Raw genomic sequence first — 16,306 nt, forward strand, 5'->3', positions numbered from 1 at the left:
TATCTAGTTAGAAATATTCTAAGGACAATGAATAAAAACAATACTTTAAATGACTATATCACAAAATAGAAAAAATTTTAAGAACCCCTGCAAGATTCCCTGAAAGCTTTGATTAAACCCTCCCACTAAAATAAGGGAAGAAAAGAAGTATACTTTCATTTTAGCTACACTTTAAGTAGATTTAAAAGCACAGTTCAGTAGGTGAACATACTGGGTGTTAACTCCTTCAGGCAAAGTACAACCTCAGAAGGCTGTTAACAGAAACAAAGCTGTGTTATTTCTTTAGTGTTCCGTGAGAGATGAAGAAGAAAAGAAAACACTTACTGTCCACGAGGATACCAACGGTGCTTGGTAGTAAAGAACATTTTACTGAGTTGTTCTATCATGGGTCCTTGCTCTAAGTGTTCACTTTTTTCTTCTAATCTGGTTTTCAGTACTAGATCATGTGTTTCTTCATTGTTATGCACTGGATCTGGCCGAGGGATAGGCTACAAAATAAACAGCAGTGAACATCAACGTGTAGGAATGTTAGCCAGCATCTGATTGAGTTGACAGTAAAATAATTACCACCACAGTATCTCAAGGTGGGTAGGTAAGTCACCAGAATGGTTTCACTGAGTCGCACTGTCAGTTAGCATATCAGAATGTACTGTCCAGTGGTTATTTTTGGCTGCACCAGTCATGGAATGTGGGATCTTAGTTCTCCAACTAGGGATTGAAGCTATGCCCTCTGCAGTGGAAGTACAAAGCCCTAACCACTGGACCATCAGGGAAGTCCCCAGAAATATTTTTCTTCTCATATCAAGTTCCGGGTTTCCTTTCCAATAATAAAGTTATTACTTAAATTTATCTTCCCCCAATAATAAAGTACTTATTACTTTACTCTATATTTCTCAAAACTATAAATCGTGCCCATTTTACTTTTTAACTTAAAAGTTTACAGTCTCAGGATTTCCCTAATGGTCCAGTGGTTAAAATTTGATGCTTCCACTGCAGGGGGCTTGAGTTTGATCCCTGGTCAGGGAGCTGAGATCCCACATATCACATGGCTCATGCAAAAAAAAAAAAAAAAAATTACAGTGTCTACAGTCTCTAACATTAAAGTGAGATACAATGAAAAACCTTTATTTGAAAATGACATTTTTATATCCAAAAGGAAAATTTTTCAGTATTTTCATTTTAGCTGACTGCACTGGAATTAAATGATGCTTTATGATAATTTGAGTAGTTTCTTTCCCCAAAGATGTTAATTACTAAAAAAAAAATCTCATTTCTTCCCAACACTAGTAAGATAGCATATGCCCATCAGCAACAGTGGCTGACTAAAGCTCTTAAAAATCAGTGCCTTGGAAAGTCAGCTTACCTATATTTTAAATATTAAGAGATACGACATGTAACACAAGACTGTAACATTATATTAGTTTTATAAAAAATATAACATATATAAAATAACATATATGTATGTTACATATATATCATATATAAGACATATATATATTTATACATAACATATATAAAAGAGGCTTGCTCCTTGGAAGAAAAGCCATGACCAACCTAGACAGTATACTGAAAAGCAGAGACATTACTTTGCTGACAAAGGTCCATCTAGTCAAAGCTATGGTTTTTCCAGCAGTCATGTACGGATGTGAGAGATGGACTATAAAGAAAGCCGAGCACCAAAGAATTGATGCTTTTGAACTGTGGTGTTGGAGAAGACTCCTTAGAGTCCCTTGGACTGCAAGGAGATCTAACCAGTCCATCCTAAAGGAGATCAGTCCTTAATATTCACTGGAAGGACTGATGCTGAAGCTGAAACTCCAATACTTTGGCCACCTGATGCGAAGAACTGACCCATTTGAAAATACCCTGATATTGGGAAAGATTGAAGGCAAGAGGAGAAGGGGATGACAGAGGATGAGATGGTTGGATGGCATCACCGACTCAATGGACATGAGTTTGAGCAAGCTCAGGAGTTGGTGATGGACAAGGAAGCCTGGTGTGCTGCAGTCCATGGGGTCACAAAGAGTCAGACACAACTAAGAGAATGAACTGAAAACATATATAAGCTTTACAAACACCTTATATATGTATTACAACACAATGAAACCTTGAATTTACAAATGAAACGATTCAAACACAGACGTCTTCTTATATTCATACACTATTAATGACAACTACTACATTCTACCACTGTATTAAATGTTAGAGCACATATTCATATTTATTTAGCTTATGTACATAAAAAAATAAAGCCATTTTAAAAGGCAATCTGTAAGTACATGATGGTGGCGAACTGACTAAGTACTTCAGAAATGCAAAGTAACAAAGACATTAATGAAACATAAAACAGGAGCCAAGTTAGAGCCTTGTCATAGAGTGCAGAATGAGTTCTAGAAGGAATAAAAAACATTACAAGTAAAGCAAAGTAGGTAAAAACACAATAAACAGGTAATCTTAAAAAAGGGACCCTGAGAAAAAAAGATTATAAAAAGCTTTCACAGTTTCAGTTTTCGTGGTTCAGTGGTAAAGGATCTGTCTAAAATGTGGGAGATGCAGGTTCGATCCCTGGGTCAAGAAAATCCTCTGGAGAAGGAAATGACAACCCACTCCAGTACTCCTGCCTGGGAAATCCCATGGACAGAGGAGCATGGCAATCCATAGTTCATGGGGTTGCAAACTGTCAGACATCACTTAACCACTGAGCACTAAGTACAACAATTTGACATAAGTAGAAATAAGGAACCACAGTGTGGGAGGGAATAAGGAGAAAGTATAATGAAGAGGTTAAGAATTTGGGCTTTGGTCAATAACTACTAACTCTGTGACCTTGGAAAAGTTATTTAAGCTCTTAATTTCCTTTCTGTAAAATCTGAGGAGTAATTACCTACTTAATATAGGTTTGATGTGAGAGTTGGGACCATAAAGAAGTCTAAGAGCCGAAGAATTGATGCTTTCAAACTGTGGTGCTACAGAAGACTCCTGAGAGTCCCTTGGACTGCAAGGAAATCAAACCAATCAATCTTAAAGGAAATCAACCCTGAATATTCATCGGAACGACTGATACTGAAGCTGAAGCTCCAATACTTTGACCACCTGACTCGAAGAACTGACTCATTGGAAAAGACCCTGATGCTGGGAAAGATTGAAGGCAAAAGGAGAAGGGAGCGGCAGAGGATGAGATGGTTAAACACCATTACTGACTCAATGGACATGAAACTAAGCAAACCCCAGGAGATAGTGAAGGACAGGGAAGGAAGCCTGGCATGCTGCAGTTCACGGGGTTGCAAAGAGTCAGACATGACTGAGTGACTGAACAAGCTGCTAATGTTTCTTTTAAGGCCTCAAACAGGAAAAAAGTATTAATTTATTATTATTTTTTAAAGAAGTGTCCCTTAAACATTTAAAGTAATTTTATAAGGTCATCTCTTACATATAGAGTGAAATATTAATATGTCTTTGCAAGTTACTATCAGACTCTGAAGGATACCAGCAAACACTAGATTAGAGCCTATAGTTTTCTCTCCTTTAGGTTATTGTGTTGTTATTGTTTTTAGTCGCTAGTCATTCCTGACTTGTTGTAACCCTATGGACTCTAGCCTGCCAGGCTCCTCAGTCCATAGAATTCCCCAGGCAATACTGGAATGAATTACCATTTCCTTCTTCAGAGAGATCTTTCCAACCTAGGGATAAAGCTGAGTCTCCTGCTTAGCAGGTGGATTCTTTACCACTGAGCCATCTGAGAAGCCCCTTAGGTTACTATACTTGTTACTAAAGATCAAATGTTTTAAATATTATCCGCTATTTTCAAGTTAATAAATGTTCATTGTCTCTCTTCCTATTCCCAAACAGGCTCAATTCTAATATATCACAAATTCTCTCTGCTTTGTATAATTAAAAACATTTTCTTTCCCAGGCACACAGAAAAAAGACATTAGAATTAATGGCTTCCTCGAAGTCTAAACCAAAAGCCTCTACAGACTTAGAACTGACTTTTAGGTTGCACTTGATCTCCCTGATCAAATTTCAAAGAAAGGGTACATGAATATTTCAGTAAAAAGGAAAAACTAAAACTGTATGTCAACTTTAAAAAAACATTTAGAACTGTCATCTTGAATTTTCCTTGTTTTTCTTAAGAATTTTTAAAATTTGACTTTTCAAATTTTCCACTAAATCAACCACTAAAAAGAATTGCCTAATACTTACATTTTTACTTTATTTTTCCAAATTATTATTTTTTTGTCCCTGGTTTAAAATCTTTATTTTCCTAAACTAGAAATCATAAATTCTAGAAAAACATTTTTAGTTTTAATAAGACTTATACCTGGGCGAAAGAGAAAGAAAGATCTTTTTACCTGGATATTTGGAATATAATCAACATCTAGATGCAAATGCAAGTTACCAGAAAACCAATCATATAAATCATTTTAATTTTCTTAAAGTCAGTGTCAGTAGGTATTTCTACATATGAACAGGATCTTTGTATGCAATATGCTTTCTAGGGCCTAGACAATTAAAGGGTCCACTAGAGTTGCAGCTGGGCTTCCCTGGTAGCTCAGATGGTAAAGAATCCGCCTGCAATGCAGGAGACCCCGATTGATTTCTGCGTTGGGAAGAGCCCCTGGAGAAAAGGCATGGCAACCCACTTCAGTATTCTTGCCTGGAGAATCCCCATGGACAGAGAGGAGCCTAGCAGGCTACAGTTAGTCCTTGGGGTCACAAAGAGTTGGACACAACTGAGCAACTAAGCACAGAACAGAACAGAGTTGCAGCTACTTCCTTGAAAAAAGAAAATCCAATCTAAATGATAAGTCATGTTTAAATACAGTTATTTAATGCTATATACTTTGTGAAATCTGTAAATCTAGATTCAAAAAGAACATATTTTAACAATGTATTTTCATGAATGTTTCCTATTGTAAATAAAGTCCAATCTGTAATTGAGAAACAAAAAATTTCCAAGCTTCTACAAATTTGTATCTCTTAGCTTTAAAACAGAAAATCATGGAGAGGACCCAATTTATTTAGTTGATCAACAAATATTTATTGTGCACCAACCAAGTACAAAGGTTTTCCAGGTGCTGATGATATAGCAAAAAGTAGAACAAAACAGACAAGGCCCTGTCCTCATGGAGCTTACATTTTAATGAAGGGAGACACACAGAATAGCAGGAAAACATCCATTGTGCCAGAAATGATAAATGCTATTGAGAAAAGCAAAGCAAAGAAGGACAACAGGGACTCCAGGGGCAGGGGTACTACTTTAAATGCAGTGGTCAAGGAAGGTCTCTCTAGGTAACAAATAAGGAAAGACCTCAAGGAGAGGGAATAAACTACAGCATTCAGGCAGAGGAAGCAGTAACTACATGGGCCCTGAGGCAGGAGCTTCCTAAGTATCTACCTTAAAGAACAGCAGAGAATCCACTGTGTAGAGGGATTATGTGTGACCTCACACGAGTGATCTCCTAGACTAGAGAGGGATACTGAAGACACCAGAAAGGAGACAACTGATACAGCAAAGGAAGGGCAACAAAAAAACAAACAGAGACGGGTATGTATGCAAGGGAGTGATGATGATGACGACCATGGAATCGATCCCAGGTAAGGAGAATGTATGAGATACGAAAAGGACTGCGAAAACATGGTTCCATCAATCGATGGAGGTCTTAATGAGGGAATAAATAATTCTTGGAGCTGGGAAGCTAGGAGGAGCTGGTAGCACACTAATGGAATTCTTAAACATCTAGATTGGGAGGAAGAATTATTTGTGATTAAAACCTCTCTAGAAAACTACCATGGGCTTCCCTGGAGGCTTAGACGATAGAGAATCCACCTGCAATACGGGAGACCTTGTCCGATCCCTGGGTTGGGAAGACCCCTTGGAGAAAAGAACGGCCAACCCACTCTAGTATTCTTGCCTGGAGAATCCCCATGGACAGGAGACCTGGCAGGCTACAGTCCACGGGGTCGCAAAGAATCGGATACCACTGAGCGACTAAGCACAGCACAGTGGCAAGGAACAACCATGGGAGTGGGGGCCGCTGTAGGGATAAAAGGTCAAGAAGTCAGAGGCTGGGGTAGTAGACAGATCATCTACACGGACGCTGAAATAACAAAGAATTAGGATACAAACAGTGTTGGTGAGTGTCAAAGTACATTTAAAATCTTCAAAGAAGAGTGGAGGGATGGGGAAGGGAGGATGAGAAGTGAACTGCAGGATGACAGCAAAAAAAAAAAAAAAAAGATAAGGAGATAGCATGATTTAATGATCCAAACTACAAAGCAAGCTAGAAACCGTTAGAGAGGAGGAAAGATGACCTGGATATGACAGTGAAGAGCCACAGGGACATCTATTCTTTCTCTAGGCTCAGTAGTAAAAGGGTTTAGGAGAGAAAGCATAACTACTTAAGAGTGCTAAGGAAGCAACGGGGCTAGGGTACAACCAACTTTCTTTTAAGAGTCAGAAGGCGAAGCCAACGTTCTAGAAGAAGTTAAGGTTCTGAGAGACTTTATAAAGATCGCAAGTTTTAATAGAATGCAGATGTTTTAAGAGTTGGGAAGGACAGGAAAAGTGTCAGATTCGTGGATGCAAACAGCTATATGGAGATGAGAATCTGGATAGTGAGAAAAGACCACACAATCTTGGGCTTTTTAGTATAACTGCTAACACAGGAATAAAGCACACAACCAGAAAACTAATACAAAATAAAAATGGGAGAAGACACAATACAGTACGAGCTAGAGGTTACAGGCCAAAAGCCAGTGACTTACACCTGTTTTCTAAAAGCTGTTCAAAGAAATGAAACAGAAAAGGTACAAAATTACTGCCTATGATACCTAGCTAGAATACAAGGTAGGCAGACAAAATGACAAAATTAAAAAGAGAATACAAAATAGCAAACTAAAATTAATTTTTTCTATCAAATCAGTACTCTAGACTTAATGATGATTTTTAAAAACAGCTACCACTAGATGCATCATGTGATGAACTACTTAAGTATTTTTTCCTCAAAAAGCAAATCAAACATTTCCAAATATAGTAGAAGAAGGCTTAAAGAAAAAAGAGAAGGCAATTCACACATAAAATAATAAATAAAGACTTGGGTCAAGTTAAATAAATTGTATTAAAGTAAAAACATAGCCTCCTTTATCTAGTGCTTCACTTTTGAAGAAATATGGAAAACATTAATTAAACTAGGCCACTTAAAATTATGCCCATGTTGGCCCATTAGAAAAAACTAACCAAAAACAGGAAGAAATTCACCAAACATTAAAGGATGATCAGAACCAACACAATATAAAAGTTATGAAACAGCACTCTAAAATACAAACTTCTCATAATTTATTAGCCTGCAGTATACAGTAGCATGGCACACTGTGTTTTTAAAATTTATACTAAGTGTGTTTGATCCCTAGTCAGTAACCTGCCAAATTTTAGGCAAGAAATTGATGCCATAGTTGTGTTTAAATGGTTCACTTTGTGTATTGAAAAAAATCTTTAGAGAAAGAGGAAGAGAAAAATCAAAACAGTAAAATAAAAAAGCCAAAAGACAACACCAAATAAAGAAAATCAAACAATTCCCTTCTCTTTGGACACTGTAAAGAAGTGTATTTCAACAGCAAATTAAAAATCATAAGAGATCTGCTTATACATACTTTTGTGTGTTCATATGGAATGTCCACAGAAGGGTGGTAGCATACAATTGTCCTGGCATCAGATGTCAGAGCAAGCTCTACTTTGCTTTAAAAAAAAGAAGAATGAACATTTCAGAGACAGGTTTATACTGTATTCAAGGCAAAATGAGTATTAGAGCTCAAATCTGTTAATCACCAATCCTTGAAGAATAAATGCCTTGTCACTGGACTGGCAAAGGAGGTACCCGTATCACAGCAGACAATTCAGACCATCCCACAAAATATGTCAATTTAACTACCACAACAACCCCATTACCCATGATTTTATCTATTATCCTTTGAATTACTTGTTTTGTTAGTTTGTTCTCCAAATCTTTGGAAGAGATCTTCATGTTCATGCATCACTATTAATAGAACTTCCTTTCCTTATCTAAAAGCTACCTTCAAAAAGCTGTAAGATTACTTGAATTATTAAAGCTGAAGATCAGCAAAATACATAATCTTCCAGGTAAAGGATCACCTGAATTTCCAATCATAAAGACTGTAGCTGAACACTTTTTCTAGATCAGCATTTCTCCAAGCGCCCTTGGCATAATGCAAAACATGTAAGATTCAATCTTTTCAGGTTCAAAAAGTGCCACCTATTATCTAGTCTTATTGCATCACTATCCTAATACTTACTAAATTTACAATTAAAACTGGTGTCAAGAGATAAGAAAATATATTTTTACTAAATTTCACAATAAAACAACTTCATGGGGCTTTCCTGGTTTCTTCAGTGATAAAAGAAAATCTGCCTGCCAATGCAGGTGACAGGGGTTTGATCCCTGGTCCAGGAGGATCCCAGATACCACGAAGCAACGAAGCCCACTGCGCCACAACTACGGAAGCCCACATGCTCTAGAGCCCCGTAGCTCCAACTACTGAGTCCCCCGTGCCTAGAGCCCGTGCTCCACAAGAGAAGCCACCAAGATGAGAAGCCGGCACACAGCAGTGAAGCCCCTGCTCACTGCCACTAAAGAATGCCCAGGCAGATCAACAAAGACCCAGCAGAGCCAAAAATAAATACATAAATAAAATTATTTTTTTTTAAAAAGTAACTTAAGAAAAAAAAAATGTTGTAGCTTCTGCACATAGGACTCTGCTATAAAGGACAACATTCCATTCATATGCTACTCCTAGCTCTTAGCATACTGACTAGAACTGAATAAGTACCAAATAATTTGTGGTTAAATTAAATATTTACAATTTAGGATTATTCAATATCAACAAAAGATAAGATAAATAATTGTTTAAGCTAACGGATAAGAACTCTAAGAGAAAATCATAAAAGTAATTAACTTTTCAAAAAAACTAAAGAATGCTTCAGGAAGAAAAGACAGCATTTCTATCAGCACATCTGTCTTAGAACAAATGAAGTATTCACTGAAACACAATGATAAATGATTTTTATTTAAAACATTTATAAGTCCAGACACTGGGTAAATAAGATCACTGAAATATTTTTTAAAAACAAAATTAAAGAAAGAACAATCAGAAAAGAAAGCAGAAATACCAAAACAAGAAATAAAACAATCATTTCAGACAGAGCTAAGAGACTCATTTTTTTTTTCCAACTGGATTTCAATACGTACCAATTATAGTCATCTGGAAGAGAAGAATATGTAGATTTGTGACCAACACAATATAAGGCTCCATCTGCAAAATCCCCAAACAGTAAAATGGATTTAGTTCATTTGAGCATATGTTCTCACACAAATGTAAAGTTAGTTTTACCCATTCAACCAATATTCACTATATTCACTATGAAGCAGGGCTGTACTTGGAGCTAAGGATTCAGTAAGTTAAGATCCTGCCCTCAAAAAAGGTTCAAACCCGGCGAGAGAGGGACACGTAAACGAACAACTCCAATACGAAGATAAGCCCTGTTAGCGCAGAAGAACCGGGAGTAGAAGGGGCACACCGACAAGTCACAAAACAGGAGTATGGGTTCAAGAATATGGATATGATCTTTAGGGTGTTCTGAAGGATGAAGCAGTAAACTGGAGTTATTAGTGGATAAGTACAACGTTCCTTGCTGCTGCTAAGTCACTTCAGTTGTGTCTGACTCTGTGCGACCCCATAGATGGCAGCCCACCAGGCTCCCCCATCCCTGGGACTCTCTAGGCAAGAACACTGGAGTGGGTTGCCATTTCCTTCTCCAATGCATGACAGTGAAAAGTGAAAGTGAAGTCACTCAGTCATGTCCAACTCTTAGCGACCCGATGGACTGAAGCCCACCAGGCTCCTCCTTCCATGGGATTTTACAGGCAAGAGGACTGGAGTGGGGTGCCATTGCCTTCTCCGACAACGTTCCTTAGAGAGGTAATAAAAAGTGCCAACAATCAAAGGAAAGAAAGAACATAAAACTTTAGTGTTGGGAATTCCCCGGCGGTCCAGTGTTTAGGACTTGGTGCATTCACTGACAGGGGCTGGGTTTGATCCCTAGTCAGGGAATTAAGATCCTTCAAGCCAGGGAGCACAGTCAAATAAATAAATAAAAACTTTAGTGCAACTGGAGTGCACGGTCCATAAAAGGGGAGTGTTTAAGTGACAAAATACAAAATAAACTTCAAAATCAACTTTTCTTAATCAAAATGCTGACATTTCCTTTTTTTTAGAATACCTGCAAATTCAAACAGAGAAGGCAATGGCACCCCACTCCAGTCCTCTTGCCTGGAAAATCCCATGGATGGAGGAGCCTGGTGGGCTACAGTCCATGGGGTCGCTAAGAGTCAGACACGACTGAGTGACTTCACTTTCACTTTTCACTTTCATGCATTGGAGAAGGAAATGGCAACCCACTCCAATGTTCTTACCTGGAGAATCCCAGGGACGGGGGAGCCTGGTGGGCTACCGTCTATTGGGTTGCACAGAGTTGGACACGACTGAAGTGACTTAGCTGCAGCAGCAGCAAATTCAAAAGCCATATTTTTTTAACGGTTTGTAAAAGGTTTCTCTACATCCAGAGTAATGGTAATTCTTTTAAATATAAAGGAAAAATGTAGTTCAGTATGGTTAAAAAAAATTCTGAATAAATCTTCTGTAGAGATCAACTTCTCTCAACTAGTCTCTTGCTCCTCAGTATGGAATGCCATCCCAACTTGGTTCAAATACCACTCATCTTTCAAAAGTCAAATGCTACTCTTCCATGAAATTCTTTTTCCCTTTTCCCTGCCCGACAACCCCCATCACAGAAGAGCTGTCTATTCTGCATGCTCCACAACCAACACTCCATACAACATTGCTATACCATCTCTGTGGTCTTTTTTTTCAATGCACCAGTTATTTACATGTATCAGAGATGTCTAAACAAAGTTGCATTTTCCATCTTTGTATACCTCTCCTTTCCCCAAGGACTGTATATACTTAAGAGTGGCAATGGCACCCCACTCCGGTACTTTTGCCTAGAAAATCCGATGGACGGAGGAGCCTGGTAGGCTGCAGTCCATGGGGTCACTAGAGTTGGACACGACTGAGCAACCTCACTTCCACTTTTCACTTTCCTGCATTGGAGAAGGAAATGGCAACCCACTCCAGTACTCTTGCCTGGAGAATCCCAGGGACGGGGAAGCCTGGTGGGCTGCCATCTATGGGGTCACACAGAATCGCACACGACTGAAGTGACTTAGCAGCAGCAGCAGCAGCAGGAGTTCTAAATATAAATCCTTACTCGAATACATTAAAAAGTACCTTAACAAAACTCACTAGACCGTAAAAGATTCTTCAGCAAAATGTTGACCCCACAATTCCATTGATGTAAAGATAACAAAAATACAAAGAATTAGAAATATAACCTCATCTTTCAAAAGATTTATTAATTTTCATTATTTGTGCTAATACAGAAGTGTACTCATTAAGACAAATCAGAGGGTAATATAAAAATCATTTATACATATTTTATTTTCTTATTTGACACTGTTGGGGATCTTCTTAACTATGTATGGATTAGTATTAAAAGTCATTTGTATTCTCTGAATATAAACCAGCTAAGTGATCTACATGCTTGCTGAAAGAAAGGAGGGTTGGGTGGCAGAGGAAGGACAGAGAGAATTTACCATTTTTAGGTAGGCAAGAGGGAAAACTCAAGACAACAAGACTTTCAGTTCAACAGAAACTGCAAAATTTCTACTCTGCACTTACAGACATTTGTTTGTACCCTCATGACACATACATTCTACCTTCTATTCCAGGTATTGTTTCCATAGTTGTCTATTTTAACTACGAGTCTAAATAAATTCTTAAATGAACATCCTGCTTATTACTGTGCCCCCTATCATGCTTAATAAAAAAGAAGAGACTGCTAAACTGCCTCTGAAATGTTAATTTCTGTATAATTAATACTCAAAAAAACTTATTTGACATTTTAGCAAGAGAAAAATTCTAGATATGGTTAAGTATCAGAAATTCTAAAGGCATAATTAGGACTGATGGCAAAGTTAACGTCAATCAATCCAAAGCAACTCAATACGCCAAAAAGAATCTCCCATGAGAGTCAGTTCTCCACATCTCAAGGACTTTTCCTGTTTTATGTATATATTTATACATACACACAGTTTAATTGCATTATGATATGATCTGTAAAAGCTGATAGTCCTATTCATTTTCAAATGCTGAATTATCTTAAATTACTTCAACAAAGACAGTATAGCAGAAAGTATATTGAGAAGACACAGTTTTGACCTTAGCTCTAATTTATCAGATATGCAATTTGGTTGAGTTTCTGAGGGCCAGAGAACTCACGCTCCTTCATCTTCAGAAAGACAATATCACATGATAAGTAAATTATTGTGAAATTCAAAGTTGTAAACATCAAAAGACTTAAGGTGCTTAAAAGTTGAAAATTTTTCACAGTGGCTATATATTTCAAAAGGTTTTAAATGTCCCTTTCAGAGTACAGGAAGGCCTTTTTATTTGTGCTCGTTGAATTTTCCAATAACCGTTTGCTTTGCCTCTAATCTTTTAACATCCTTCCCTTTTGTATAAAATATCAATAGCAACAGTAATAATAATATTTTACCTTCACTAGTAATAATACAAATTGTGTAGAATAAGGGGCTTCAGGATGCAAGAGGTTAGGTAGTCCATGATTATTAGGATGACTGAGTGATGATGGAGTTATTTTCTGGGATAGCCCAACTGGTGAAGTCTACATAGACATTTTTAACTTTGCCATGGGCAGATTAACTGGTTTTCAGATTAACCTGAGTAAGGACAAACTGCTGTTTCAGGACATGGACTAGGTAAAAATTGATTAGGCCTGATTTCCCATCAGCCCTGGGGCTGAGTTCCTATCAGGGCAAAAGAGAGACTAATTGCAGCAGAGCTCTCTCCCCAAGTTCTCAACAACAAATGCTCCTAGGTAATCAAGGGCTGACTGCAGTTTTGTTTTCACTGATTTTAGTGTGTATCTAAAGACTCTTAGCAATCTCATCCTCTGTTTACTTAATTGTACTTTTATTTATATCGTTTTTAACCCTCTAGTCTTCAAATAACTCTTTTCCTCTTAACTCAGTTCAGTTCACTTGCTCGGTCGTGTCTTTGCGACCCCATGAATTGCAGCACACCAGGTCTCCCTGTCCATCATCAACTCCCGGGGTTCACTCAAACTCATGTCCATCAAGTCAGTGATGCCATCCAGCCATCTCATCCTCTGTCGTCCCCTTCTCCTCCTGCCCTCAATCCCTCCCAGTATCAGAGTCTTTTCCAATGAGTCAACTCTTCACATGAGGTGGCCAAAGTATTGGAGTTTCAGCTTTAGCATCAGTCCTTCCAATAGAAATGTTCAATTACAAATGGCAGTCAACAGGAAACATGAATAAAGAGATTAAGATTGGGCAGAGATGAGTAAAAATGTTGGCTGACTAGCTAAACATGAAAAAGAAAACCTACTGTAGCATTCTAACCATGTCTGCTTTAGAAATGGGAGAATGCAGTTCACAAACAGAGGAAAAGGGAAGAGAAAAGAAGGTTGGTCAGGAAATAAGATTTTAATTGCCTGTTTATTTATATAGGTCAATGTTTTGACTATCAAACATGTATTACTAGGCTTTGAAGAAAATATTACACTGTTTCTTCAAAAAAGGAAGAAATTACATTTTTTAAAAAAATTACATAGAAAAAATACAAATACACCAAAATATTAACAATAATCATATCTGTAAGATGGAATTGTACATTTGGCCCTTATTTGCTAATTTTAAGAACTGCCAAAAAAGTAGTATATGAGGACTTCCATGGTGGCTCAGTGATAAAAAATCTGCCTGCCAATACAGGAGACATGGGTTCAATCCCTTGTTGCGGAAGATCCCACGGGCCAGGGAGCAACTAAACCCTAGCACCACAACTATTGAGCCTGTGTTCTAGAGCCCAGGAGCTTCAACTACTGAAGCCCGAGTGCCCTAGAGCCCTTGCTCCACAACAAGAAAAGCCACCTCAAGAAGAAGCCTGAGCACCGAACAAAGAGTAGCCCCTGGTCTCTGCAACTAGAGAAAAAGCCTGAGCAGCAACAAAGACCCAGCAGAGCCAAATAAATAAGTAAATAAATAAATACTTTTTTTAAAAAAAAGCAGTATGTGGAAACATAAGTAATTCAAACCAGAAAAAGTTCCTCTTTATTAGTCCTTCACTTGGCCTCAGTTAAATCCCACTTGTGGTCTACAAAGATAACTTACTTGGTCCACATCTTTAACTCTTCATTTATAAATGTTGATATACATATACAGGTCAATCATCTTTCAAATGCACAAATTAGATCATAAAATAGATACTGTCTGACATACACCCCTTTCTATATAAGGATCTTTCCACATTATACAATATGTGGAATAGATATGCCTCCTATATAATAGCAAACATATACAATAACTAAACACTGTAAATTTTCTTCAGTGAACACATATTATGATATTATAATATTTGAAAAAGTTTAAAATCTTTTAACCATTAAAAAAAAACAACACCCAACTTACTTTCAACTGGAAATAAATGTTTCAACATAGTTCTGCTTGATATTGCCCATTTTACTGCTGCCAATGCCATGGTGAATCAAAATGCTTATCAGGTGGTATAAAGATGATTTGAAGAGAAACTGCTTTTAAAATCTGCTTCTAGATATAACAATCTTCACCCCTGCAAAAGTGATAAAGAAAAATCAGTGCTACCTATGATAAACTGAAGCGACACAACACACTGAACAGCACAAAATAAGATCACTACCTAAAACCATAGACACTAACGCAAAACTTTTTAAACAACTTTCCGCTTCCAGGCAATATAGGACAAAGAGCAACACCATCAGATGTTATAGTTATTTCCATTCAATGAGTGCACAGCCAATGTGTAATTACTCTTAGAAACAGTCACACATGCTACACAGAGCATTCTCCTTTCATAAAGCTAATGTGTCAGTGTACAACTTCCCAGGTACCAAAGACAAGATCTTATTACATCTCTTACAATGGTATTGTTTCTGATTAAATGAAATATTAAACAAGATGACCCAGCCGTGGCTTATTAAATATTGACTTAGAGAAACACACATAAACATCCTATCCTAAAGCCCCGAATAAAATTTCGCCCTCTTATATATGTATGAGATTTCTAGCTTTCCAAGGTGCTTTCACTACCATTCATCTTACTCTCATATTAATCATGGGAAGTATCTTTATTTTGATTCATGAATTAATTAAAGTACAAAATTTAAATAACTTGCTTCCAAGAGCTTCAGAGTCAATCATTTACAAACCGGGAAAGTTTGGGCGAGTCATTAAGCAATCCTCCCTGTCCCTTCCACGGTAAAACGCGGGGAAACAACTCCAGGCTGCTGTGAATAAATGACATACATCATTCGTTTGCAACTGACTATTCTATGACTATTCCCCACACCCCCATCCCTGCACAGTGATAACATCGTACTTTATCAATCTTAGTTGCTAAACTATGCAGATGACTCCTTGCACGGTCAGTACATTAGCACTGACATCCCTGAGTTCCTTTCTACAGTTTACAACCCATTTTCCTATACATTATATGCTCTTTCACAAGTGTAGAAGTTAGGCATCTCCACTTAAAAAACTAAGAACCTAGGCTCAGAGAAGTCAAATGGTTTGTCCGCCCACTTTACCGCTGCTTAATAGGTGGTATGGAGGAAACGCAAACCCCTATCTTCTAACTACGAACTGAGGAACAGAACGTTTTAAACGACATTCTCTCTGAAACCCAGGGATCAGATTATTCACCTCAAAGAGAATTCAGAGGGTATATCCCTTGGCTTGGAATTCAACTCTGAAGAATACAGGGTTGCGGGGAGCCTGAGAGGGGCTGAGGTTTGAGAAATAGGCTATCAGAACTAGCACCTTTCACCTGGAGCGTAGCTCCCACACGAAGCGAGAGGACACACGCCAGCCCTTCTGCAAGACAGACTGAGTCTGGTAATGCCAGAGGCTTTATCCTGCCGTAGGATAGGACATAGGAGACCTCAACACTTGCCAATAAGCCTCTGGGCCCGCCGAGCTTCTAGGGACCCCTAGACGGGAAAAGGACAGGGCAGCAGTTACCTGAACTGCTGCTCACCGCGAAGCCGCCATCTTGCCTCAGTCCCGGCTCTAGACGGCACAACTCCACGCGCCTTCCT

The 16,306-nt window shown here is 38.0% G+C and overlaps 1 protein-coding gene across 1 annotated transcript; it reads right to left on the minus strand.

The window, feature by feature from the left end:
* Positions 1-320: 320 nt before the first annotated feature.
* On the minus strand, positions 321-16,306 carry MRPL42 (mitochondrial ribosomal protein L42). The gene is made up of 6 exons (XM_070370925.1): positions 16,230-16,306; positions 15,419-15,496; positions 14,643-14,802; positions 9,267-9,330; positions 7,654-7,738; positions 321-488 (listed from the first exon to the last, which is right to left on the minus strand). The coding sequence occupies exons 3-6, from the start codon at positions 14,710-14,712 to the stop codon at positions 321-323; spliced, it is 387 nt and encodes a 128-aa protein (XP_070227026.1). The 5' UTR covers positions 14,713-14,802; positions 15,419-15,496; positions 16,230-16,306.

Source organism: Bos mutus, chromosome 5 (genome assembly GCF_027580195.1).
Source record: "Bos mutus isolate GX-2022 chromosome 5, NWIPB_WYAK_1.1, whole genome shotgun sequence".
NCBI lineage: Eukaryota > Metazoa > Chordata > Mammalia > Artiodactyla > Bovidae > Bos > Bos mutus.

What these genes read in the sequence shown, in the direction of transcription:
- MRPL42 (XM_070370925.1), bottom strand. Translation starts at nt 14,712, where the DNA reads ATGGCATTGGCAGCAGTAAAATGGGCAATATCAAGCAGAACTATGTTG. An exon ending in ACATTTATTTCCAGTTGAAA is followed by an intron (nt 9,331 to 14,642) that starts GTAAGTTGGGTG and finishes GGGATTTTGCAG; the next exon opens with ATGGAGCCTTATATTGTGTT. An exon ending in CTTCCAGATGACTATAATTG is followed by an intron (nt 7,739 to 9,266) that starts GTACGTATTGAA and finishes TTTTTTTTAAAG; the next exon opens with CAAAGTAGAGCTTGCTCTGA.